The following is a 25031-nucleotide window of genomic DNA, read 5'->3' as shown; positions in this document are numbered from 1 at the left end:
GCAAACAGTAGCCTTAAGCTACTCGTGTCAAAGTGTCCAAGAGAGTGCAATGGCTTTGAGGAATCATCCAGCAATGTCTCATGATCCCCTGCTACCTTCCTCATTAAACCTCAAACAAAGCTGCAGGGTGTGTTAGTGCACTCCAGCTAGGCTTTCCCATGGGGAGAAGGGAAAAGCTGGAGTCAAAGACAGTGCAAAGGGCTAGATCAGTGCTAAGACTTCAAAATGGCAATAAAAGGAAAAAGCAGCAGTTGGAGGAGAAACAGTACAGGCCCCCTTTTGTCAGCAAGTAATACACGAAATTTGGCATAGAATGCTGCTGAGATAGTAGTAAAGAGCAAGCAACAACAGCTTTCCCCCCCACAGGTGTATACCCATTTCTCTGAAGGTTGAGCACTTCAGTGGCAGGGATAGTTGCTCAGTGCAGCAGAAACAGCCACTAGGCTGGCAGGCCAGCTGGAAAGCGGGAAGTGCCCGGAGCAAGCTTGAGAGCCCTCCCAGCACCGGTGGCACAGACCATTCCCCTAGGTTCCCAAGCTTGAACATGAGCACACTGAGAACTAAAGGGCAAAGGAGTATGATAGCAGGTTTTGTCCTCATAACCTTATGACTGGGACTTCAGTATTCCCATAAAGGGCAGGAAGAGTGGGGAAAAACATGGAAGTGAAACCCTGGTGATATCTCCTTTAATTCCTGATGTGGCTGAGTAAAGCCCAAGTACTTCCTAAATGCCACTTTAGAGGACACTTTTCTCAGAAGCAAAGCTGAGCTCAAATGGGAGGCAGGATGAACTCTTGGCAAGCAGACAAGTATTTTCAGTTTTTACACCAAAGACAAAGCTGTCCCTGTCTGAAATTAGGCCCAAAGACTTGCTGAAAAACCTTTTTGAAACATCTGCTACTCCTTACAGTGTAAAATTTTTTAATTTGAGAGATCTTCTGGGAGTGGGATGGGTGTGGACATGACACATGGGGGAAGAAGGAGCACACAGGGAGTCCACTGGTGAGAGACAACTTGCTCTGGCAGCAATAAAAGCATGTGATCTGCATCATAGGCAGGCCATAAAAACACCTAAATAATCCATAATCCTTTAGATATATCTACTTATCAATCATTTTCTCCAACATATTTCACTTCAGTATTGTGCTAGTTTCAAGAGAAAGAGGCAGGCCAATTTGTGGATGCTCTTGGTGGTTCTCCAGCCTGCACTTAATTAATTGTGAGTTGCTTTAAAAATAATTTAGGACAGTGATTCCACAGCACATTGCTGAAGTCTGACACAGTTCATACTTTTGCTTCCCAGAACATGTGCAAAGCTCTCACCTCTGCCCAGTTGTTAACAAAAACCCCCACAACCCAGTCTCCATGCTGAGAGCAGGAAATCAGACATGAGACATTGCTTTTTCTCCCTGCCCACCCCACCCCTTTCCAGCAATCTTTTTCTCTGTCACCTATTTCTGTTTAAAACCCCTTCAAACAGAGATGTTCATAGTTAATATGTCACGTGAGGAAACCGTGCCAGCTCCTGCGATGGGCAGGCAGCTGGGACTCGCTCTCCAAGTCACACCATTAGTCATGGTGCTGACAGCTTCAGATGCTGAACTTCTCACATCAGGAAACAAAGCTACCAATTTATTATTTTTAATAAAATAATTGCTTTAATGCAGTATTTAAAATAATTTTTAACATCTGATCAATAACAGTACACAAGTATGGAAAATGCTGCACTTTACATAAAAAGTAAAGCTAAGCATTTAATAATACAAAACAATTTTGCCCGATGCCATCAATATCTTGCAAACTATAGTCAAAGTACTGCTTTTCTTATATATATATATATAAACTATATATACATATATAAATAATTTACAGTATTCATTTACTAGATTTGTTTACTACTGTTCCAACAAAAACCAACATAACCAATTCACAACTTCATGAATTTGGTAACCATCTACAGTGGTTCTGATAGTGCAGAGTAGTTGTGTGAACAGTCGCTTCAAGTTTTGAAGCAGCATGCCAAGTAACCATAGGAAGCTTGTTTCTTGTCAAATAAAAGAAAATTCAGCAGGAGGCCATTCAATAGTTGGTTAGAGCATGGTGTAATCATGTTCTTGTTCAATCCCTGTGCAGGCTGTTCAGTTTAGAGTTGGACTCGATGATCGTTGAGGGGGGACCCTTCCAACTCGGGATATTCTGTCATTCCATGAATGCAGTCAGTGTCTTTCCCACCAGTCCTGGGAAACAGCCATACTATACAGTGCTGTGTCATGAAAGGCAACGTTTGGAGCCTGGGGAGAAGGGTGACCCAGAGGGCTTTCCTTCTACCACAAGGCAGTCTTTACCAGCAAGTAGACAATCTCTGAACCTGTTCAAACAGTCTTTATAATCCAGAGTCCTCCTTCTCACTGAATGGGAACAAAGCAACTCTCTAAATACTTTCTATTTGAGAAGCTTCCCTGTTACACCACATTAAAGTATTAAAACAATATTCTAAAGCAGTGAATCCTGTGCTTTGCAAACACTGCTCCTCTCCAAGGAGAGTCTTCACCTCCAGAGTTTTAATGCATCTCAACTTTTTCCTTTATTGTAGTCAGAACAGGTTTTGTTACTATCTTTCCACATCTATGCTCAAGTTCAACGCTATTTTTTGTATCCACAGAAAGATAAACTGTTTTTTCTGTTTACCTTCCCTTTTTAGGATCTTTTACTCCTTTTATTTTTAGTAACTCCAGATTTTCCATGACCATCCAAGTATGCCCTAACTACACTATGTGATGCACTTCAATTACAAGAATGACTGATTTGTCCTCCTTGCCTCTGTCATTTTCCTCTCAGAGGAAAGGCTGAGGGCAATTGAGGCAAAGTGTGGGGTAGAAAGGACCCCTCATTCCTTTTGCTTGCTACTTTGATCTCCACAAATGAGCATCCAGTAGTAATTCTAAACCCAGAATATTTAAGATATTGAGTCAGACAGGCAATACATTAGCATGTTTACTGACTGCTGGTTCATGATTAAATACCGTTGCCATGCTATGCTGTGCCATTATAATGATATTTGTTTCCTCAAATAAGATTGGGTTGGAAGGTGGCACTACACATAGAACAGATGTTGCAGACTCTGGAGTACTGAAGCAAGTGGCATACATAAACTAGGGACACTTATCAAGCCCTCAGAGCTTGTAAAACAGTTAAATGCAAGCAGATAGGTGCTTATGTGTGCAGCTCAGTGTTTTCACTGGTTTACAGACTGATTTAAGCCAAGTATTATTGAAAACCTTACAGGTGCTAAGTTAGGTATTTAATAAAAATGTTTATCTGTAAACAAGAGTTATCCTTACAACGGATCATTTTCCAGAAACTGGAATTTCAAGACAGTGCAACAATGCTTCAGTGTTATCTTTGGCAGTAGACAGCATGGTGAAATGCAAGATTCAAATCACTTCAGAAGAGCATGGTACAAGCGTAGAGAATGCTTCATCTCCCTCTCTTGTTCCATGCAGAATATCAAGTCCCTGAGACAGACACGGGTTACTCTTGGACAGAGCATCTGCTTCGTAAGGCTAAAACCTGATGATCCAGCAATTCCATTGCTGTTCAAACCCTAAATGGGGGAGAGAGGAAGAAGAAACACATCAGAAACATTGGACTTTCATGTAAATAGAAGTTTTAACTAAACTGGTTGGATTATACTGCCTACTTGTATAAAACTAGCCCACTGATGCTCAGCTTTCCACATTGAAAACCAGCAATCCAAAAATCCTTGCAGATTAGATACTGAAAAAGACAAAGCAAACACTTGCCAGCTGATGGTTTATTTCAGACAAAGCAACCACAAAGTTCTTTCTTCCTTTAAAATTATACTAATATGGTAAGATAAATAACTGCCGTTTCGCTGAAGTCTGCTAAAGAGACTGAGAAAGGATCAGGCAACTATGAAGAAGGTACTAACACAGTACCTATGCAGAGCCCCACTCATGCACAGCTCTTACTACTGCTTACTCCAAAGATTTCCATCTCTTTATGAGGAATACTGTCACTGTGAGTACACCCTAGGTTTAGAACATGGCCAGGAGAAACTCATCCCAGCCATCATCTGTGCTCTGTCCTTTAAGAGGGCAACAAATACTCAGTGAAAGCATCCAGATATTCAGAACACTGTATCTGAGCCTATCCACCTCAGTCAGCTGCCCTGCTTGGTTATGAAAATACAACTGGTAGGAGATGATGATATTTAGTAATTTTATATTCAAGCTACTGGAATGAGCAACCCCCATGCTTTCCAAAATGCCCCAAGATTTATTATTAGGGGTGGGGAAGAGGAAGATTACCATGAGCTGCACAATAGACTGGCTACTTATCTTGGAGCCAATCTGTGCTGCACAGCCAGTCTCTTATCACTACTGGAGGGTTCTTGGTAATGAATGTAATTTGTACAAATACGAGTGCTCAGTCTCTGTAACTTCAGCAAGGCAATGCCTCCCAGCATCAACACCACTTGGAGATGGTGTTGCTTGGATGCAGTGTTAACTATATCAATTCTTACCCTAACACTCTCTGCAAGACTTCTCCAAAATGACTTTGCCCACTTTGCTTAGAGAAATCTGTTTATACCTCCCATTTATTAGAAATGACTACCAGTGCTGGACTACATATAGCAGCAAATGCTACTGTTGTTAGGGTGGAAGCATTGAAATTTATTAAAAATATAAAGAGATTCACCAGAGAGCACATGCAAGCCACAGAAAACCCAGGGCACATTGTAGAAATGGAAGCTGTATTTTTTTACAAGCAGCACGCAGGGTATTCAGCACCATTTCATTTGCTTTACAGTCAATACTATTAAACACTATGAAATGCCATCATTTGAAACTTTCAGTTTGTTAAATGGCTCGGAACAAATGCGTGCATGGGGAAGACTGCTGGCCACATTGCACAGAGGGCACTGCTGTCCTGGTAAGACACAAAAGGGTCACAGTTCAAGTTTGTCATATGACAACCCTGAAGGATCCAGGGAAAAGATAGCTCTGCAATGCAGCTGCCAGCTCGGGTTGAAAAGGAGGTCAGTCCAACAGGATGCAGCAGAAGGCCTGAGGCAATGTTATAAATGAAACAAACCCCAAGGGTTTTCAGTAACCCAACAGCAATGTCCTTTATAATTCAAAGAACTTTATTGAGGTGAAAGCATTTCCTCTCTAAATAAGTCATTAGACTAGAAGTCTTACCTTTAAGAAGACACCAAACAAAGCCACTCAATCCTGTTCACTCTTACAAAAAGGCAGACAGAGAGCACAAATCGCCCAGCCTGCTTTAGAAGCTGCTGTAGCTGAAAGATGCTACAACAGGGCAGAAGTACCAAGCTGCCCGAGTTTGAGACAGTGTTATGGACTTGTTGATTCTTAAATTCTTACCCATCATGCCTAGTGCAGAGACATAAAACGATATTATGCTGTAATATCACATCCAAAGTCAAAGCTTATCCTGGGCCCCTGTTTACTAAGACAGCCATTCACAGTTCTAAGTTTCCCATAGCATCACTCTGACTTATCAAAGCTACCAAGCACAGCATTTCAGGGGCCAAGGAGCTCTTTGACAACCAACAGCTCCTACCACAAGTTAAAAGAAAGTGTCCTTCTCTCACAGTACATGATGGTTTAAAATTAAAGAAGCCGACAGACAGCCTAGGTAATTCCAGTCCAGATAGGGACCATGCTAGGGAACCTACTTTTAAGTGAATTTATGCAGTGCTGAGCACTATCTCCTGTTGGCTACTGTCTCCACAGTTGTACTGAAACACTGGATTTTCCTGGTTTTGTTTTGGAACATGGACCAAGCAGTGGTCCAAGACCTGCACATCCCAAAGAACCATCACAAACCCCGCTGTTAATGTACAAAACTTATTAAATCTCCAGCTCTGAGCTCTCAAGCTGACACAAGGGACACTTTAGGGGAGGGTCCTCTGCTGCTCCACTTGAGCAAATTCCTGTTGGGCAGGAGGTCAACCTTTTCTGGCCCTAGGCAACAGTCAATAATCCTCTCCTTTAGATCTCACATACGCCTTCCTCAAAACAAAACTTCTGAGACCTGAAAAACACCAGCTGACTCTTTGCTCCCAGACATCTCTATAATGCTCCTCCCATTCGGGCAGCAAGCACTTGTGTCTTGCTGTTCTGGGGGATTCCCCACTGCTAATCTTTAGCATACACCAAGACAGCTTTTTCAATTTCTAGGGGAAAAGTGCTGCTTTTCAACCAGACAAGTACAAAGACAAAGGGGAAATGCATCCCTGTAGAATCAGTTCTAACAAAGGGTACTGCGATCAGCCTGCATCCCCCTTCTGCAACATCTAATTAGTAGTGCTCTAACTAGCAACTTCTTTTTTTCTCACTCTCTGCCTTTTGTTGTTACCTTGAAGTTCCTGCCTTTTAGTAAACCCTCACCACCCTGCCTTCCTTCCAAAAGGGAAATGACAGACACATGCAGCCCAGGAGGGCCAACTACCAGTGCAGATTCTACCAGCCAGCCTGGGTATCACAGCTGACCCTGTTTGTAAGCCAGGTGAGGCACTACAGCAGTGTAACTGCACCACTGTAAACCACCCATCCCCGTACTGAGACAACAACTGACTGAAAATCAGGCCCAGGAAGTCACAACAGCAGCAGTCCTGATTTTGAACTATCCTCAGAATTGAGCCCAAATCAGCACCTTTTCCACAGCAGCACACTGTCACTCTTAGAGCCTTTTATAAACACCAGGCACAGATCAGTTACACTCACTTGGCAGCAAACCCTTTGTGGTGCTCCTGCTGTAGTCCCAAGCTGTTGAACAGCCAGTTTCATTCAGAGGTTGCTCTGGAAACCTGTTTAAAGATCTCTAGAGCTCTCTCCAGTGGCTGGATGGAGAATGAAATACAAATTTTCTGAAAAGGCAAGAGTAAAGCTAACACAGAGCCACTACTACCACCTTACTTCTAGTCTGCAAAGTATCTGGAGCTTGACATCTGTAAGTTTGGACCATGGATACCAGTAAAGATTTCAAAACTGCTCAGAGCTATTCTACAGGCCCTGATACAAAACTCACAGAGGTCTGCAGACATGTCCCTCCCCACCAATTTCAGTCAGGTTCAGTGAGCTGTTCCTGGTGGAGTACACGTTCCCTTCCCAAATTCAATTACTTCAGTGACACCAACCATAATTCAAAATTTTAAACTCTTGGGAGAGAGAAACTTTAAGGAAGAAAAGTACTCAGTCAAATGTTTAAAAGTCAAGCCAAGAGCTCTCATTTCAATTTTTGGTGTGGCATAAACATATCACAGGCCCAGAGCCAAGATCCCAAGAGAGTAAACTGTTATTGCAGCTCTGCTGCACATTATAAAAATACCACCAGCAGAAGGAAGCAAAGTCATGAGACACTTTACAATGACATCCCCAAACATTGAAAAATACAGCTGTGTGCAGCAGAGACATTGGTGAAAGGTGGCAAGAGCACCTAGTGAATTGAAGCAAAAGCATCCAGATTCAACCCCCATCTCTGTCATGTGTGGTCACCCTGAGATCAGTGATATCTAGTGTATGCTGTACTTGGTTTCCCAGCTGTAAAACACACAACACATTTCTGTCTCACAGGAGGAAACAAGGGTTAAAAAACCATTAACACATTGTGTTCAAGCACTTACCTGAGTCTCCTCCAGCAGCCGGGGGAAAGGAACAGACCCTGGCAAAATGGTGACATTTTTGCTCAAACACACAAGTGCTCTGATGTAGGCCAGAGAAGACAAAGTGAAAGAAGTTTGATAGCAGTCTGGTGGCAATCCAGCCTACTGATGCTGCCTATTCTAACAAACCTCAGTCTGGCAGAAATACTCCCACATTCACAACATTAAAATATTACATGACTCAATAGATATATGATTCTTTTTTAAAAGTAAAGTTGGTTGTTTTAGGTTGGGGTCTGGGGATTTTATGTTTTTTTTTAACCCTATAGACCATTAGGTTAGTTCAAGCCAATGGCTGAAAAACTCAGATCTCTATGTCCAGACTGCTTCTTGTGCAGCTGAAAACAAATGTGTATTTATGATGTTATCTGCAGCCTACAAAAAAGCCTCAAAGAGCTGTCAGATCTATATAATAGAAAACTCCATTCAATTACACATTTTTCTTCGGATTTCATTGCAACATTCCTACAAGTCCTTTCAAATGTAGGCAACAACATGTTTTACATATTGAAACAAATTACTGTGAATGCAATGTCAGTTTATTCACTATTATGCCCAAGATTCATGTACGCATGTCACTTCTTATGGGTACATCAGATGCTTAATCTGTACCTGGAGGTAATGAATCCTATACAAATATGTCATGTTAGTTAACAGACAATTATTAAGCTGAAATTTTCTGGCTCTTTGCCACATCATTTTAAGCAATGTATTGTCAACTAAATTATAAATCTCTTGACCCTTCACATGTCATCAACATTTGTGCATTACCAATATGTTCAGCCTAAAGCTACAATGCAATTAGTCATTTAAATTGCAGATCTCTTTCACATATAAGAAGAATTAAGTTCATCTCTAGTACAGAGAAGGCACGATATGGGCCAATGAACTGTGTTTCTGAAGTGTGTGAATGGCAGTTGAGAATATTTTTGCCTATTTACATAGGGAAAAAATTCAGATCAAGTGTATAGCCTAGACTGACAGGCGCCAACAAATTCAGCACAGAAACTGAAACTCTTTAGCTGACAGAGCTGTGCTTTGTTAGATCTTGAAACAGGTAGCTAAGATGCTGAAGACATTTTATAATTGCAGTAACTTTTAGATCCTTTCTTCCCCAAAGGTATGACCATGTCATAGACACTTCAGTTGCCCAAGTGCTTAAGTAAGAACCAGAAACTGAAATCAAGAATCTGCATATATTAAGCATATGCAAAGTAGAAAAAACCTCACCCTCCAGTATCACTTAATACCTGTGGGCTGGGGGAAGGGGTGACAGAAAGACACAGAGAAAGTGAGGGAAGCGACTGAAGTGTAGAAACATAGCCTTGTTATGAACACCTACTTATGTATAAGTAGCCCAATTTGAAGTGATTGCTTTTAAATTAATTTTATGCAGCTTCTAAGAAAATACTTTAGCAGACTATCATGTACCCATGCCAAAGACCAAGGAGTGGCCTCATTGCACAGAGAGCTATCATTTGCTACAGAGCCAATTCATGCCTTTAAACTCACACTTAAACACAGTCATGTCCTTAACACCAATACTGAAGCTGATTAATTGTCCCAGTGTGTTCTCTCATCAGAAGAACTTATGGCCAAAATGAGTGGCAGTAGCTTCTACAGTTAACACTTATAAGAGCAAAACCCCTTCTGGAAATTAAAAAAAAAAACAAACAACATAAAATAAGCCATTGGATTGTCAACACACCAGAAAAAACAGATCATATCTCTTCCCCAGTCACTTGGAAGAGGTGGGTTTTACTTCCATTCTGCAGAAAGGACTTGTTGCTCAAAGGCTTACTTCTTCCTCCGTCAACCTAAAGAGCATTTCCAAAGCTTAAACAAGCACTGTATACAGAGTATATTTAATCAATGTGCATATCAGCATCCCAAAGTTGTAAAGCAAGAAGGGTAAGTTTAAGTTCTGCTAACAACGATCAGATGTGGCAAACACAAGAGAAGATGACAAGCTCATTTCCTCCACCCACAGTCAATTCTAAAAATGGAACAATGACCACTGTGGTAAACAAAGCATTTCTTCCATTTTTGCTGCCAAACTTCTTTGCAGAAGGAGAATGCAAGTGTGGACTGTTGTATTAGATGTGCACAACCCTGGAAGTATCACATTATTTTAAGTATGTTGGCCAGGGCTAGGAGTTTGACAGAAAGGGAGCATTTGAATGGCTCTGCACTGACCACAGCATATCAGCTGCATGATTTACGTATGTAGCAACTACTTGCAGTAGTTTATGTTTCCACAGCAAAGCCTGTGATGAGGCAAGACCCACACTTACTAACAGAGCAGACAGTCTTGGCAAGGGACACAACAGACACAAGCAGTATCTGGAAAAATTAATTTCCTTTGCCATTTGATCTAGGAAAAAGAAAAGACGCAAAGATACACCCCTGAGTCAGTCAGTGGAACCAACCTGGAAGAAAGCAAGTGAAGAACTCAGCACCAATAGCCTTTGGGGCAGGAGAGACTGCATCACTTCTAAGTTATAATAAGTTCTAATGTGTTATCATGGAGTCAGAAAAGTAATGCAAAGCAAGTGGTCTACCCCAAAAAATTACACAGAAGTTCTAGTATTCAACTAAGTTTCCTATACAAAGAAGAAGAAGGACCCAACCACAGTATTCAGATGATGACCATAAGTGTAACAGCCAGTCTTCTGAGTCTACTTTCAGAAACCTCTGCAGACATTTTTCCTCCCTGGTGCATGATTCTGCATAAATACACAGCTCGTGGTTCAAGGCCAAAGATGACCTTGCACCCAAGACACCTCTGAATAAAGAAAAGAAAGTTTAAGTACTCAGAACTGTAGTCTTCAAATTTCTAAGATTCCAGTTACAGTGGAAATGAGAAAAAGCTGTTTCCAAAATGGCTGTCAACAGAAAAGCAGTAAAGCTTAATAAAAAAAATTAAAAAAAAAAAAAAATTCTTGACTATTTATCAACATTGAAAACATTATGGGGTGTGTTACCAACCAGTAAAAGCCATGAAACAGAACAAAGAATTGAGAAAATGAGTCTGTGGTTTCAAGTTTACTTTTTTCTTATTTGTTTTAGAAGTGTCCTCCCTTCCCAAGATGAGTTAGTTTTCAGTTCTTCCTACCCTTTAATTCATTACTATTTACCACATGCCCTCAAACTAGGGGAGGAGGAGAAGTGGGTAACAAATGCACAAACCCCAAGACACATATAAATGAAATCTGAAGGCCTCTCCTATTCATTGTACCCAAAACTGTCCAGAGGGATAAGAATGAGAGAGATGAAGATATTGCCACCTCTGGATTACAAGTAGGACTAATTAACACATTTTCACAACAGAGAGATTTTCTTACCAAGGCTCTCTCAAATTGCTCTTTCTGAACAATACCATTCAAATGTTAAGTTGCAGTGAAGAGAACATGCGAAACTACCCAAACTAGTGTTTCCAACAAGAAAGGAAAAAGAATTCCCATTACACTGATGCCTTTTCTTTCTTTATTTTTTTAAAATTAGGCCTAGAGCATTAGCCTTATTTTTTCATTCCATGATCATCACGGATTTGCCCCTACTGCTATTTCAACTTTAGAGATACATAAGCAATCATGGCAATATACAGATTATGCTTTTTGTATTGCTTTTAGGTCCAAATTAGTTGACAGGCACTCCTCTGGAGAAGAGCTTCTTTCTGTACTTGTTACACCATGAGGTGATGAGGCTGTTGGCAAGCAGGCTTCTAGCTGGAAAGCACATGCTTGTGTCACCACATGTTCTAGTTACCAGATTAAAATGACCCATAATAGGTCTCCTGGAAAAACCAAGTAAAGCACAATTTCAGACTTCAAAATAAGGTGAACGTGCAGAAATCATGTGCTTAAGTATATTGGGAAAAAGACTTTTCAAAAGAGGAGCAAAGCCCAGCTGGTGTGCGGAGAAATAGAAAACCTTGGGCTGAAGAATCATCCCATTTTAACACAGATATTAATTTGTGGGTAAGTTAGCACACCATGCTCCCTAAAATGCTGGTGTGAGCCCTTCACATTTACTGCAACAGTGGGCAGCAGATCCAACCAACCCCGTTTGCTGAACTGAACTTTCCCAATATCCATTACATTTTGGTACTGAATAAAGAAAGGTAAATATATGACAAATTTGCTTACAGAGTTTCACTTTTTTAATACATACTGATTATTTCTTCCCTGTCTTCCCAAATACATTAGGGCTTTGGTTACATCGATAATTGCTTGAAACAGTTCCTTTCCTTTAATTATTGCAGTAGGCAACCATAAAAAGAAGCTGTACAGAGCTGACGTGGCCATAGGAGACACAAATATTGTACAAAGAACATCATCCAAAGAAAGTTGAAGTCATAGTTAAAAATCTTAGCATCAGTGATTTCACTCAATAATGTTATATATCATTAATATTTAGGAATAACTTCTTCTATCATACACGTCTACCAAGTTAATAGTCTTTAAAAAAATAATAATAAAAAAAAATCACAGGAGTATTATGCATAGATTTACTTGCCATTGCACAGTCTAGAAGTTCTGACATTTAAGATTATTTGCAAATAAAGCACTCTGTATTTTGTCTGTATTTGCAATTTGAAATGAAAAAGTACATGCTGCCTGTTTAAATTATTCTCAGACAGGTTGCCCAAAAAGATGATTTTAAAGATGCCCAAATGTGTATCAGCCTAAGGCCATATTGTACTTGCTTTCAGTTTCAAAGACCTCCTTTCATCTCTGAAGAATGGAATGTTGTTTACTGCTAAGGATGTTTTGCCATGTTATCATGAATGTATTACAAATGTTCTGCTTCTTGAACTAGAGAGTGTTTGTCAAAACCATTCTTTATTCGACATGAGGAGTCTTAAGCCTTTTATAAATCCTGCTCAGATATATTGGGACACTTAAAAACATTTAAATCCAAACATCCTTCTCAAGGATCGCTATCCTGCATAATTTCACAAAATAGAAAAAAAAAAGGTCTGCAGAGAAATGCTTTCGGTAGCATGAAGCCTAAGAACTAGGCACTGGAATGCAAGCTTGCATGCAAGAAACCAAAGTGGTTTCACTGTCAGCATCAGTTTCACCTACTGCCCTTACAAATCAGTCTATATGGCAACCATAACAGAAGCTGCTTAAAATACAGCAGGTAAATTTGTGACAATGGAATGTTATCAAGATTTATGGTCAGTTTTAGGCGTGTCATGTCCACATTCTTTTGAAGTGGCAAAGTAAATAATGGATCACCAGCTTTCAACAGCAACACTGTTATCTGCCTCACTTCGGCATAATCTCATGAAGCTTTTAATAAAGCAGACATACCACAGATGATGAGAAATAACTGAAAGCTACTTAACAGGCAGACTTGTTAAATATTCAGAAACAAATCCGGCAATAATTACAGAAAACCACTATGAAGAACAGGAATAGTTACCTGATAGAAGCTTGGGGGAAGATGAGAAAAGGATGGGGAAAACTGTTATTGTGCTAGACTGATTTTTTCAAGTTTTTCCAGTGGTATTAAAAAAAAATAACCCTACATTTAGCTTCATGTGAAAGTGCATTTAAAAGCTTCAAAGAAGAGAAGAAAAGCTGCTCAAAAGCTGTGAACGCTGCTTTCTGCAGCTTGTTTAGAGAAAGATTGCTTCCCTTCACTTGTGGCTAACAGGGAGTATTCAAAGACCTACTTCTGTATCCATGCCAGGGAAAAATAAGTTAAGAATTCACTGAAGCAACTCTATCTCACCTGCTTAGTGAGGCCTCTTGTCACAGTCCAAATGAAGAAAAAACTACTGGACAGTTGCCACCACTGTCTCAGTTACAATGCAAATAACTGAAGACAAGGTCCTCCCAGACTCTGCTATGCTAAAATGACAGTGTTTTCAATCCTACCATCTATTTAAACTTCCCAGACAACAAGAATGAAAAAAACTGCAGGTTGATCAGAAAGGACAACTTTACCACCACTGCCTCCACACAAGAGTTACTTTCCAGGCTCCTGATTGTTGTGATTATGTCAGGCCAACCAGCCTGTCACCTGAGCAATATCAAGGCTTCATGACAGTGGGGCAAAACTGGCTGTAACACCAATTTCTCCATCTCCAGCAAATATGATGACCTCTAACAGAAGTAGGCTGTCAGTCTCCTCAGGACTTCTGCAGCCACAAAAGCTTCCCAGGTACTGGGAACAGTTACTCTTCAGCATATTGAGAGCTGTGCTCAGAAAAGGTTTGTTAAAAGCACTTTCAGTATACAACATGAGCCATAGAAGATGATCTGGTTCGTTGCAGGAAGTGAATGGTCTAGCCTTATAGACTTACGTACAGCATTTTGGGAGAACCTAGCAAAGGTGAACTTACAGAATATTGGAGAAGAGTCCCTGTGCATTGTGCATGAATAAATGTGCCCAGTCAAATGTTAAATCAAGAGCCATTTCAAAGGCATCCAAACCAGGAACTGTGAGTTCACCTGAGGGGCCATGACAATTATCCACTGTGGAAGGCCACCACAACTTGGTTACCCTCCCCTATAGATGGGAATTTCTCTGAGTCATTATTTCATTTAGTCCTTTACACACTGTGCTCTTATGCACAGTCTTTCCTTTAACATACAATTACACCCTCCCATCAAATTTACCAGAAACAATCCTTTCAAGCACCTAACACACAAACTAGGTTTCTTACAGAACGCAACAAACCATTTTGTGTTAGAGAATTCCCACTTCTTCCTAAAGGGAAAGGTAAATATAATTCAGTGTGAAGATGTAACAGCATGCAAGTTGTTGCAAGCCACGTCTGTACCTCGAGCCCAGATCCAACGTTTGATGAATCCAATGGTCTTTTCTTCCTTGGTCCAATGGCTGCCAAAGCTGTGAGGTTGGCTTCTCTTTGCTGCATCTGTGCTAATTCCAATTGTTGCATCTAATTAAAAAAAAAATCCACATTAATTATGACACATATTATGTTAAAGGTTCTTTATAGAGCTGCTTCAGATGGCTCTATAGCTCCTACAGAAACAATGTGTTTTACAGCATTGTTCCCCTCTTTCTGGTCACTTTTGACAAATTCCAGTACTCAGTCATGCTTGGAGCCCTATGGACAGCACTGTTCAAGTAACACCTTTTACAGAGACCACACTGTGGTATCAATGCAGCTTTAACACGAGCATTGCAGCTGCTTCCTTACCTCATAAGGCTTGTTGTTTCTAGTTAATGGAAAATCTTGGTCTGAATGGTTTACGAAGCTGGATTAGTGTTAAAAATTGAAGTTACCGGGTTATGTGACCTGGTTTTATTCTTATTTCAAAATCTCAATTCCTAACTGCACAAGAAAGATACCAAATTTCCTCTATTACCTGAACTCAGCACTTAATACTGCCTCTGTGAAACACTGTACTACCCAATTTAACAGCATGCTGCTAGTTGACTACTATTCTTTCTTTTCCCAGCACATATTTGAATGCTCAGGAACATCTGAAGCAAGGTAGTGATACAGTGCATGTTTATTTTCACTCACCTCCCAAACTGTTGAACACTAAGAAATCATTAGAAACAACCTTCATCTGAGTTAGGTAAACTTGGGATGGGATAGAAAACCACAGTAGAGAGGATTAAAATTTAAAAAGAAAAAAAAAAAAGTTTTATTCTTGCATTTCAAGACACATTCTATTCAATAATTATCAATGCCAGCTGCTCTGGAGCCCAACCCAGTGAAGTCTGATGACAGACTTACTGTCTTAGATCAGCCACCTTGCTAATACAACCACACTGCTTCCAGATCCACCAGCTGTCCAACTTGGAGCATGGGTGGAGAAGGAAGGCTTTCCAAACATAAACCTCTGGGTGATGTCAACCCTAGGATCGTCTGACCTGCAACTAATATAGCTCTGTAGCCCACATCCTTAGGACTTAAAAGATTGTTCAGATGGGGATTCTCTGCATGGATGTGCGTCCACATCTTAAAAAAAATAAAAGTACAACCATATCATGGGTAGGAAAACATCCAAGTTTCCTCCCCTCCCCCATCTTAAACCAAATAAATTCCTTGGACTTCCTCACCCAGTCAATACAGATATCTTGCGTTCCAAGCTTGCAACACTCTATGATTTTGCTTGCTTTTCAGCTCTCAAAGATCCCACTTGGAGAGAAGAGCAGTTGAGAACAACTGAGCTTGCAGTCCCTACATGGTGTATGTCTCCTACTTGCTACCACTTAAATAGAGATGAATCCACAACAAAGAAATACTTTGGGGTTCAATGGGAGTGTTTTGGGGGAGAGAGCTTTTGGCTGGGTGGTTTCTGGGGGAGTGTTGCTACAAGCCTTACTTTATCATATAAGTAGACTTCAGTGATGGTAGCAGCTTCACATCAGGTACTGCAACAACTAGGCTATTTAAAAAAAACCCCAGTATTTCAGGTCAAGATTCCAAAAAGGACAGTGTTCCCTGGAAGACTCAAGCTGCTCAAGGTTTTTCAGCAGAAATCAGGGAAAGCGAGATTTTAACAAATATGTTGAGACTAGAGGTTTTTTTGGCTTTTATTGTAGCAGTATTTCTTCATACAGTAGTAGTTCGTCAAAGGTAGATACCATCATTCACTTACCACACACACTTGCTTTTGTCTGCAGTGTACACAATTAAAACCTTATTTATCAAAATTCACTCAATTCAGTCAGCTTGTTTTTATCTAAATACACACAACTGCTTTCAAGAATACTTTACAGACTATGAACTTTCAAACTACTAGTATTTTGCAATTGTCTGAGGTTAACTCCAACCAGCCTACTAGCATAAAATGTTTAAGATAAATTTTCCTTTAATCTCACATATAGATTAAATATCATATCTTTATATTCAGTAACACACAATTAGAGATGGGGGAAAGTGAAAATAAATTAAAAGAAAAATTTGAAACGTCACAAATGGTGAAAGATTTAGGCAGGAGCAATAAAATGCTTAGAATAAGCGTTAAATCTCAGCAATAAAATGCTGAGATTTTTTGGCAGAGGCAGGTGCTGACTTCCAGCCTCAGCTGCCCAGGACTCCAACACCTGGAGCCACCCACCCTTGCAAGCAGCTAAGGAGCATCCCTGCAGAAGTAAAGCACTCCTTCCTACTAGCAGTGTAGTTCAGTCATCATGATGGTCACATGTACCCCACAGTCTTCTTGCCATGAGAAGGGGCACTGCAACATGCCATGCACACAGCACCCCTCTGGGGAAAGATTTAACTCCTAAAGCCTCCAGTGAAAAAGAAAACCAGAAAGGGAAAGATGATTTGCTTTAATTTAGGAACCATTACACTCAAAGTAAAATGACTTTTAAAACTATTAAACTTAAGACAAAGCAAAACAAAACAAAAGCCTTTATTAGTCTAACCATGTGCTTCCATCCCCGGAAACCATTGGAAAACACATCCCCATTCCCTCTCAACTTTATAAAATACACACCAACCAGCTTACTGCAGTTAGACTTATCAAAAACATGTGGCTGCTCAACACCTCTGGCTGGAAGCAGCATTGAAATAAGCCCCTCTCTTCTTTTTACAGACGCTGTTGATGGGCAGCCATGGTCAAGTGTGAGGACAAAAGGCAGAGCTACGAATTAAATACCAAGAGGGCTTTGGGCTGGCATCAGCAGGGGGTGGAGGGGACTGGGCAAGCTGAGGCTCTCATGGTGGAGCATCGGGATGCTGCTCTGGTTGAGGACTTGCACCACCACCATTTACCCCATGGAATTCTAGCAGACCAAGTGTGCTGCTGGCACAGACACTGCAGGAGGGAGCAATGCTGCTGGAGGGCAGTGCTGACAGAGGTAACAAAGGAGAGAATGACACTTGGGAGGCTATATAAAAAAGATCTGCTTTCTAGAAACAGAACTGATGCATCTTCGACCAGGCAGTTCCCAAGACAATGCTGGAATCACATGTCATTACCAACATCTGCTCTCTCCAATACATTTTGCACCTTCTAGCTAGTCAAAGGATTTTTCAAACCATAAAGAATCTCACCAGGGGTTTGGAGCAAAAGAAGAAAAAAAATCATAATCTTGTTGCATTCCACACATCTCAGGGATTTTTCTGAGAACATAATTAAGACAAATGAATTTAAACACTCAATTTCTATAATAGACTCAACAGATCCCCATTAAGTGATATGGGCAGACATCCAAATTACCCTGCTGAAGCCAGCAAAATCATCTTTTCATCAAGTTTTGTTCCATTAAAAATTGCAGATTAAATGTCTAAACATTGTGTGAGCAGTTAAAAGCACAGGATAAGGAGAAGACAGGCAGATAATGTCAAGGGGTACCTGAGGATACTGGCTGGCTAACTACTGCCAGATTTTCCTAAACAAGATTAGGAAAGAGCAAGATATGACTATGTGGAATCAAGTCTTTCTTTAATGGTTAGTTTTGTAGCATATAATTTAGGGAAGAAAGATCACTGCATAAGGGGCAGTAAAAGTGGTATATACACTTTATTAAAATATAACATAGAGAAGCTGCATGGCTTCCCTTCTAGAGGTCAGTTTTATTATCACTGTTGTCTTTGAGTACGATGGGATACAAAGAGAACTGTCACACCCAGGTGAAATCACACCATCATACTTATCTTGACAATAGACTGATCTGCCTTGAAGACTGAACTGTGTTATGGTAATTCCACAGGAGCAGGGGGGAGCTGCACCATATGTTGGACCCCCCAAACTAGCAGGCTGCCCCTCAACCTGACCTATTTCATCTGCTGCAAGATGCTGCTCTTCCATCACAACACAAGAACCCAACACATGCCCTATTCAAAATTCATTCCCCAAGAAGGGCATTAAGAAGGGATGGGTTACAGGCAAGTGGCAAATGAATGTTCATGCTTCCTTCCTCCCCTTTCCGATTTCACATACGCTAAGAATTGCAGTACAAAGAGTTCCAAAAACCTGTGTATAAGGATCAAATTGCTATGAAAACGTCTCAGAACTTGTAAAATAGTCTTTGTTGCTGCTGGCCTTTTTAATAATAAAAATAGGGTTTAAAGTCTGGTCTTCCAGCAAGCCGGAATCTCTAGGGTGACACAATAACCATTTTAGTTAATCTGACCTGCAGCAGAAATCAGGAAATAAGGTACATTTTAAAGTCCTTCCGTGTAGTGAAATGGCACTTGCAGCATGGCTGTAATCACACAAAATGAAAGGTTTTAAAATTGACCTCTCTGTTCTTCACTCAATCCTCTGAGAAAAGTATTTTTTTCCTGCTCACAGAAACTCTCTCACGTCTCATACACCACATTTCAGAAAATATGCAAAATCTATTTTACTGTTACACCAACGACATTTTTGAGGCACTTTAATATTAAAAAATACATTTCAAGTTGTATAAGAAGACAAGAAGTACTTCAGCTATGAGATGCTGAAACTTTTACTTAAAGCAATACTGCAGATTGGTTTTAAACTCTTTTGGTTACGAAGAACACGATAATGTGGTTGTCTGCCTTATCAGAGCCTCAATAATGCAAGTTATGCAAATCTCAAGGCTTTCCCTAAAGATATAGAATCCCTTAAACACAAATGATGGAAAGTATACATTGCTACAAATAAAGTCAGCTAATTCACAGCAGCTAATCCATGATGTGTACAGTAGAGGGTGGCTGTATTATCAAAGGTGGGGAAAAATAGTGTTATCTAGCTGAATACAAGTTCCTCTTGGAAAAAAGAGTAGATTAAAGTCTTCATGTCTGGTCACAAAGTATCCAGGACAGGATCCAGGTATTTGATATAAGCTTTCATAAGGACAAAGCACAAGAAACATTTGCTCTAGATCCTCAATAAATGGTTTTACCAGGGAAGGTTTTTCAACAGGTAGAGATGAGATCACCTGTCTTAGCCAGGGCTCACAGAGCAGTAACAGGACTGAGGTTAGAGAAAAGCCAGACAGGCGGCCCTTGTCCAGCAGATGACACGCCAGCATTGTGCTGGCATGAGAAATTCCTACCACTGTCTGCTTCTGCAGGCACTTCAATATACAAAGTACTAGGAAACAAATCTGAGGGGCAGAGAAAAGAAATCTCTCTTCATTTGAATGCTAGGAACTTATGCCTGGGGAAAAAAAAAAAAGCCAAAAAATTGTCTTGGCAATCCAATAACAAATAAATACAGCCCCATGGATGTAAATGAGCTCAGAAAAAATGCTAGCAAGACTGATGTGGCTAAACACCACAATTCTGGATTTGGTCGTAATTAATATAAGAGAAAGACTTAAAAGTACATGTACAAGACACTGGGTTTAATATTAAGTAGAAAGTGGGGATGTCTCCATATATGACATTACAGGCAGATAGAGTACAGGACAGATTAAATAAATATTTAAACTAACAGAAGAACTGGCAGGAAAGGAAAGCAGGGAAGGCTGAAGACAACTTAATGTATGCCTAAGGGTTATGTGTGCTATCTAGCAATAAGTACATCAGGAGTAATAAAAGCACTAAAGTAGATGAACAAGAATTTTTATAAGACTTGGGGGAGGGGGGGGCAGGCAAGAAAGGAATATAGGCATACAAAAGAGTCAGAAGCTCCCAATCCTATCAGCTTCATTAATGAAGAAACTAAACAATAAATTAAAAATAGTGAAAGTCAAAGCCAGTCAAAGAAACTGTAACCAAATTTCAATTTCTACCTTTTTCAGCCCACATCTGTGAAAGAGAAACTTCAGGACCTATCTGAGCGTTTTATTTGCCCTTTACGGTGTATTTTTAAAGAATTTAACACCAAGGTTCCTTTTTAGTGGGTCCACTTATTCCACTGAAATGACTTTTCTCTTTTTTGTATCCATTCTCTCTTTTTGACCAGCTTTTTCAAGCAAGGTTTCACTGGGTTTCATTATGTCCTCTGTTTAGTGCTTTGAAAGCTGTCTACTGCTCTCAGTCACTTCTCTCTTCATTGTCTTTGGAAGAAAGAACTGCAATTTTTTTCACATTCCCTTTAAGCATTATAAGGAACTTGAGAAGAAAATGAAAAATAAACCTTAAAATCTGCTTTCAATCCCAAGCCTCTCACACTGGTTGTCATAAAGCTCAATGAGCATTACTGCCTCCAGCCTCTACCTTTCCTATACAAAATTTTCTGCCCTACAGGTTGAACGTGGCTGAATAGCAGACTTCTCATATGGGGGACATTCTCTGAGGAAAACTGACACTTGGAGGCTGCATATTTAAACATTTACCATCCTCTCCTCCTGCCTATAATGCAATTTCTCTTCTTGCAATTGCTTCCTTTCAAACTGTTTTAATTAGCCATACAATTAGTTTCCACTGACTTTTCCCTCTGTTGTAATTTAGATTTAACAGCGGAAAGGCAGAATAGCATGCACTGCTTTGAAATGCAGCCCTGACTTATAATAGAGCTGTATGTAGTACTGTAGATTTCTTTCAGGTTAATATACCACATACTTGCTTCAGTGGCAGAACAGGCCCTACCATGGCTGTGTGCCCCAAGACCAGGTGCTTTGCCTGTCTAAAAGGGTGCAATTAAATGTTCTGGAGAACAACAGAACGTTTTCCCAGGATACCCATGAAGTAATCTACAGGAGGAGGGGAAAAAAAATTGGTATTCTTAGTGGCTATTTCCTAATATATAATTAACTCCACATGAGGAAAAAATCCAGGGCACAGTGATTTCCTGACCCCTTATTTTGCCCACTCTTGGTAAGAATTTCCAAGAAGAAATACCAACTGGTATTTCTTTTTACCAGTTTTTTTTGTTTTCTTAACCATTATGGATACATTTCTGTGTTTTCTAGGACACTTGGAACATGATTTCCCCTGTGCAATGCCATCAGCTTGCCTTACTTGGAGACCCAGGGAAATTCTTGGGCATCAGTCATCCACCATCAAGCTCTCTGTGTGCTTTCAGACACTGCTTAGGCTAATTTTGCTGCAAGAACAAGAAACAGACTACAGTACCCCGCACCAATGCAACATATTCCACAAGTTTTTTTTCAGATGCTATCACTTAGATGAAGGCTGTTCAATGACCTTCAGCAGGCAGGTTTGTCCATCTCATCATACAGTCCACCCAACTCTTCTTGGCAGACAACTCTCCAGGTCTTCATTGTCATTTTCTTCATGTACTTTCAGCCGTAAAGTTTCCTCTATTAGCAAATTTCTAATCCAAGGCCATGCTTACAACCAGTTATATGTTCATTCTCTGTCTCTCAGACAAACTGAGAAAAGGCTACTGTAAATCCAAGAAAACACTTAATGGAGTTTTGAGGGGGGGCTGTTTTTCACTAAAGATAGTTCTTACCATCTTTCAGGCAGATGGTTTTAGGGCATTAGATGCAGTGTCTCAGCCACTCTTTTCTTACATTCCTTCAAAACACCAATGTGAGTTGGTTACAGCCATTTGGTTTGCTTTGTAGCTCGCCCAATAATCTAACACATGGAATTTCTATTCCTGACTTTCTACAAGACTTGTAACACACCAAATCTCTGACGATTGCCCTTTGTAATTTGTAAGGCTACATTGCAGCTAACAAAATTTATGTCTCTTTGATTATCATGGTTTGGTTTTTATTTTTTTCCAAAACATGCAGAAGCAGGCAAGAAACACTACAGAACAATAAAGATAATATAAATCAGGTAATTAAGCAGAAGCTCTTAGGTTGCCACTGAAGGCTCATAAGAAAAGCCAATTGATAACAATAAGGTCTTGTTTTGTTTGCAGCAACCTGTACTTGTTTTTTGAGAGGTTATGGTTAACTTCTGCCCTGCCACAAGGGTGGTCTTAAATAATTTGAACCACTGGGTCCAGAAGACTAGACAGAGAAGCAGCACAAGAAGAAAAAGAAAACAAACAGCTTGAAAATGTGAGTTGGAGGTGGTAGGGCAAGCAGCAAAGAATCAAGTTACAGTAACTTGTTATCTGTGCCTGTGAGGGGAAATAAGGAGTTAGAAGGTTATATGAATCACAAAAAAAAGATGGTAACTGTTGAAAAGATGCTACAGAACAACTGAAATTCAGTCATTACTATGTAAGACCAAGAATGCACTATGCTGGCTCTTTGTTTGGTGTTGTTTTGTCTCTACAAAACCCCTAGGGTTTGCCATTTTCCTCCCAGTCAGCTGATACTAAAGGTATTGAATTTTCTCAGCATCTCATCTACTGCCATCTTGTATCTGTGTCAAAAACTGCATGAGTGCGTCAAGCAGGCAGGAACAAGGGAGTGGGAAGATCTGTGCAGTCCCAAGTGAACAGAGCTGCTGAGAGAGCAAAGAATGGGGCAGGCAAATCTGCTGTCCATCAGGTGCTTGCTTCACACACTCCTCCCCTAGCTCAAGATGTATCTGCTCCCCTTTATGTGCTGACAGACAAGGTAAGAGTAGGGATAGAGGTGGCTACTATGGAAATAAGCAAAGATGCTCTCAGTAAAATACCTCTTCACCTGCTCAACCCCAAGCAGGTATCTTGCCCAGGTACATTCGGAAAGGTTTGCCCAGGCTCAGCCTTAAGCTTCCTGAAGACATAGTACAAAAGCACAGTCACTTTTGAAGAGGATGGACAAAGAAATTGGGAAAAATTCCTTCACCAAAAGGGTTGTCAAGCATTTGAACAGGCTGTCCTAGGAAGTAGTTGAGTCACCATCCTTGGGGGGATCTAAAAAATATTTAGATGTGGCAGTTAGGAACACTGATTAGTGATGGACCAAGACTTGGCAGTGCTAGGTTAACAGCTGGGCTCAATGATCTTGGAGATCTTTTCCAACCTAAATGATTCTAAGGGATCAGAGTTTATATTTAGAATTATAGTACACACTGTTCAATACTGACATTTTTACAGGTCTTCTGCGATGAACTGTTCATATGTCTGGCTTGCACATTTGACAGTATCCTCCTACACCTACTCAATTTAGGAAAGCTCATTTTAGGAAAGGGGAAGAAGCCACAGATAAACTATAAATATAGCAGCAAGAATCACATCGACTGAACATTTTCTTTGTAACTGGAAGCATTGTGGAAAATAGAACAGGAAATAGCAGAAACCACCTAAAAAAAGTCACGGTTTAATAGTGCAAACATCATGGACAATGAGAGGACTGCATCCTCTCAGCTTGAAGAGGCAGATAAAGCAGAATGAAAAACAGGGGTAATTTATCCAGACTGCAGGAACACCACTGCACAAAGAGCTGGTCCGTGAGGAGAGCAAGGACAAAATTCTTGAGTGCACAAAGCAGCAGCTTGGGGCAAGCCTTGCAGCTGTCTCAGAAGGAATGTGCACTTTCCATAGGTATTAAAATCTGCTGAAACAGGTGAAAGATGGAAATAAATACAGACTTAATTCATGGCAAGCTACATAGGCTAAGAATATAGGAAAGTAAATGACTTAGCATAGGGGAAGTTTGAGGCAATAGGTCATGCAAAAAGTGATGAAAAGGTCACAGCAATTATGTATAGCCTTTTGGATAAAAGAATCCACTGCAGAGTCTCTGGATGTACTTCCAGCAATGTTAAGACATTGCTTCCAGCTACTGGATGACAGCACATCCTGGATTTATAAGTATTCATTGTCAGGATGTACACCCTGCATTTTGGGAAACTTTGTTCTAGAACATGCTACAGTGCCATTACTCCACACCCTCTCCCTTCTCCCATCAACATACAAAAGACAGCTTTGAGGAAGGCAGGTCCATATTAATTCTTAAAGAACTATAAGCAGACAATCAGTCAGGCTTTCCAGCAGATACTCGACTACAGTGTCCTGGAAAGGATCTGATTCCAGCTGACAAAGGTATCAATGTTTCCAAGTTTGGTTCCTTAGGAGCAGACTATAACTACAACATGACAAGACAGACAGACAAGGGTAAGCCATTTCAAGCCTTCATCCCACTGTACACCATGCTTCTGTGTTACTAGTTTTAGTCTTGGGATATTTGTTGATCTTTATTTTGTTCTTATTCCAGTCCTATTCATGCTTGCATTTTTTCAATGCAAATGTGTGCATTTACACACAGTTTTCTCCCAAACTGTCAATAAAGTGCTAATTTTTCCCAGATGGATTTGTTCTCATTTCCACTCAATCTTGAGATGGTCTCAGATGAAAAAGCACCACGGTACAGAAGGTGGGTGTCCCCATTCTCCATGTGAAGCTTGGAGAAGCTTCTGGCTGCCTCATTCTCTGGAGAACAAAGCAGCAGGACAGAGGGCAAGTGAATACCAACACAAAGGTCTGTGTTGCCCCAAGAGGCACATCTGCCTCCTCTTCTTTTGGTGGAGCAGTTGGAGACTGTCACTCTGGGAGCAGCACAGCATGCAGAAATACACAGGACAAAGAGTGATGCA

The 25031-nt window shown here is 40.4% G+C and overlaps 1 protein-coding gene across 2 annotated transcripts in view; it reads right to left on the bottom strand.

Annotated features, from left to right (window-relative positions):
- Nucleotides 1-1631: 1631 nt before the first annotated feature.
- TAF4B (TATA-box binding protein associated factor 4b) overlaps nt 1632-25031 on the bottom strand; it is a 71187-nt gene continuing 47787 nt past the window's right edge. For both annotated transcript variants that reach the window (XM_030266113.4, XM_030266114.4), the window contains 2 exons: nt 14514-14633; nt 1632-3604 (listed from right to left, as the gene is read on the bottom strand). In XM_030266113.4, the coding sequence (XP_030121973.4) occupies nt 3440-3604; nt 14514-14633 (285 nt within the window). In that variant the 3' untranslated portion in view covers nt 1632-3439. The remainder of the gene's footprint in view (nt 3605-14513; nt 14634-25031) is intronic.

The sequence above is a fragment of the Taeniopygia guttata genome, chromosome 2, assembly GCF_048771995.1.
Source record: "Taeniopygia guttata chromosome 2, bTaeGut7.mat, whole genome shotgun sequence".
Taxonomy (NCBI): Eukaryota; Metazoa; Chordata; class Aves; order Passeriformes; family Estrildidae; genus Taeniopygia; species Taeniopygia guttata.
The sequence above is the reverse complement of the archived record's forward strand: the minus strand, read 5'-3'. Positions and strand labels throughout refer to the sequence as shown.